The sequence below is a fragment of the Pimephales promelas genome, chromosome 16, assembly GCF_988280905.1.
Source record: "Pimephales promelas chromosome 16, fPimPro1.hap1.1, whole genome shotgun sequence".
NCBI lineage: Eukaryota > Metazoa > Chordata > Actinopteri > Cypriniformes > Leuciscidae > Pimephales > Pimephales promelas.
In genome coordinates this window covers 5,763,330-5,765,696 of record NC_142784.1, presented here as the reverse complement: position 1 = coordinate 5,765,696, position 2,367 = coordinate 5,763,330, and the positions used below count along the sequence as shown (strand labels likewise).

The window sequence follows — 2,367 nt, the reverse complement described above, 5'->3', positions numbered from 1 at the left end:
TGCCATAAAAAGGTTTCCACAAGATCAAACAGAAAACCTCAATAGGCAACCTCAGAATACACCAAGGTCCAGGGCATATTCGCTGATCATTGATATACGGTATGAGACCAGGGTCAGATAATGAGGATCTCCAATGGCACTTAACTGTTACTGCTGTCCCTCCTTCTCTATCCGGGGTTAAACTGCTGTGTTCAGGCTCCTTCCCTGCCGTGGGTTCCTCTGTCCCCTGCCGTGCTCTGCTCTTCACTCAAACATCCGCTTTTATGATCCCCCTCGTGAACGCGATGATTCAATCTCCGCCCATCTCACAGCTGCCGCTCGTTTCTCCTTTGCGGAATCCAGCCGAACTGTTTTTCATGGGGTAACCGGCGGGGTGTTACATTAAATTAGCTCCCCATGGAAACAACACCGCGTTCATGGTTCCTCACTTCGTCACCTGGTGACATCCTCCCCCACCAGTCCGTTCTAGTCCCTAGAACCAGTTCTCGAGACCCAGTCCCCATACCTCTCCGGGGGTTGTCCTCGGTTTTCCCGTTGAGATCGTCTCGGAGGGGAGGCAGGACCTACCCCCCTTGGCTCAATAGTTGGAGCTCTCGGAACAACTGCCCAGCCTACTAAGGGTGGCTGGGATGCCACCGGGTCGGAGGGAGCCTCCACCAAAGGTTTTGGATAGTTCGGGCAGGGGCGGATTAGATTCCGATGTATGACCCGCTCTGGGCCAGACTTCCCCTCTGGACGAATGGTGTACACCGGCTGGTCGAGACGTTGCTGGCGTTGCACCACATAAGGCTGAGCCTCCCACCGGTCGCTCAGCTTGCCCTTTCCTTGGCGCCGATTGTCCCGCAGCAAAACTCTCTCCCCGGGCAACAGCGGGGCCTCTCGTGATGTCCGGTCATATAAACGCTTATTCTTAGCAGCAGCTGTGTTTATTCTCTTAGTGACCTCTTCGTATGCCGAATGAAGTCGCTGATGGTGCTTGCCGGCCCAATCAGTCAGGCTCTTAACTTCCCCTGCCGCTGCCGTCCCAAGCAGCAAATCCGTGGGCAAGCATACATGTCTCCCAAACATCAAGTACGTCGGTGCGTACCCAGTTGTACTGTGAACACTATTGTTATAAGCCTGAACCAGAGCGGGAAGATTATCCACCCAGTTACTCTGACAGTCTGTGTCCAGTGTTCCCAATAAGCCCAACAGGGTCTGGTTGAACCGCTCACATCCCCCGTTACCTTGAGGGTGGTACGGCGTGGTGTGGGTCTTCTTACACCCATAGAGCTGGCACAGTTCCTGAATAACCTTAGATTCAAAGTTCGGCCCTTGATCCGAATGAAGGGTCTCTGGGCACCCAAATGGCTGGAATACTGTCTTCCACAAGGCATTTGCGGTGATGACGGCAGTCTGGTCCAAAGTTGGAATGGCCCAAGCGTATTTTGTAAACAGGTCAGTTACCACCAGGATATTCTGAATACGGTCCGCCGGTCGACTCAGTGTCAAGTAGTCCATAGCCACGATGTGCAGAGGGGCTTTGGCTCGTATCGGGACCAGTGGGGCTCTCACCTCTTTCCTTGTTTTGAAGAGCGTGCAGCGTGGGCAGTCCCGGATGAATGAGTTGACTGACGCCTCCATCCCTGGCCAATGGAAATGCCTTCGCAGCAAAGATAGCGTCCTCTCTTGGCCTTGGTGTCCCAACTGAGTGTGGTAAGCTTGCAGAAGAGCCTGAAACTGGCCCTCTGGTACAACCACCTGGCAGACTGCTTCGCCCCGCTCGGCATCTTGGATGGTCCGGCAGACCACCCCATCCCGCAGATAGAGCCTCTCCCACTGCCCCAAGAGTTTTCTCACCGCCCACGTCTGGGCCCGGCGTTCTGTCCTCTCCGGCTGCAGCCCCTGTGTCAACCAGGACCGTATTGCCAGCAGCCCAGCGTCTGCCACCTGCCGTCCCTTCCACCGCTCGGGGTCCCAGCCCCAACTAGCGGGGGCTTCCTCTGGCTGGAGGCCCGGTGCTTCCACAATTCCTACCATGAGTCCCTCCTCACGCTCCTCCCTGGTCTCCATTGGGACGCTCCGGCCTTCGGCCCCTGGAAGTCTGGACATTACATCAGCATTAGTGTGCTCCCGCCCCGGCCGATACTGAAGTTCGTAATCATAATTAACCAGTTGCGCTACCCAGCGCTGTTCGACTGCCCCCAATTTGGCTGTCCGCAAGTGGACTAGTGGGTTATTATCCGTTATCACCAGTACCTTTGCTCCCCATAGATAGTCTTTGAATTTCTCGCTCATTGCCCACTTCATAGCCAGCAATTCGATTTTAAATGAGCTGTAGTTGGAATCATTTCGCTCAGCGGGGTGAAGGCTTCGGCTTGCGTAGGC

The 2,367-nt window shown here is 55.2% G+C and overlaps 1 protein-coding gene across 1 annotated transcript; it reads right to left on the bottom strand.

Annotated features, from left to right (window-relative positions):
- Positions 1-465: 465 nt before the first annotated feature.
- Positions 466-1,068, bottom strand: LOC148973288 (uncharacterized). Its single transcript, XM_089120859.1, has one exon. The coding sequence runs from the start codon at positions 1,066-1,068 to the stop codon at positions 466-468; it is 603 nt and encodes a 200-aa protein (XP_088976985.1).
- Positions 1,069-2,367: the final 1,299 nt, after the last annotated feature.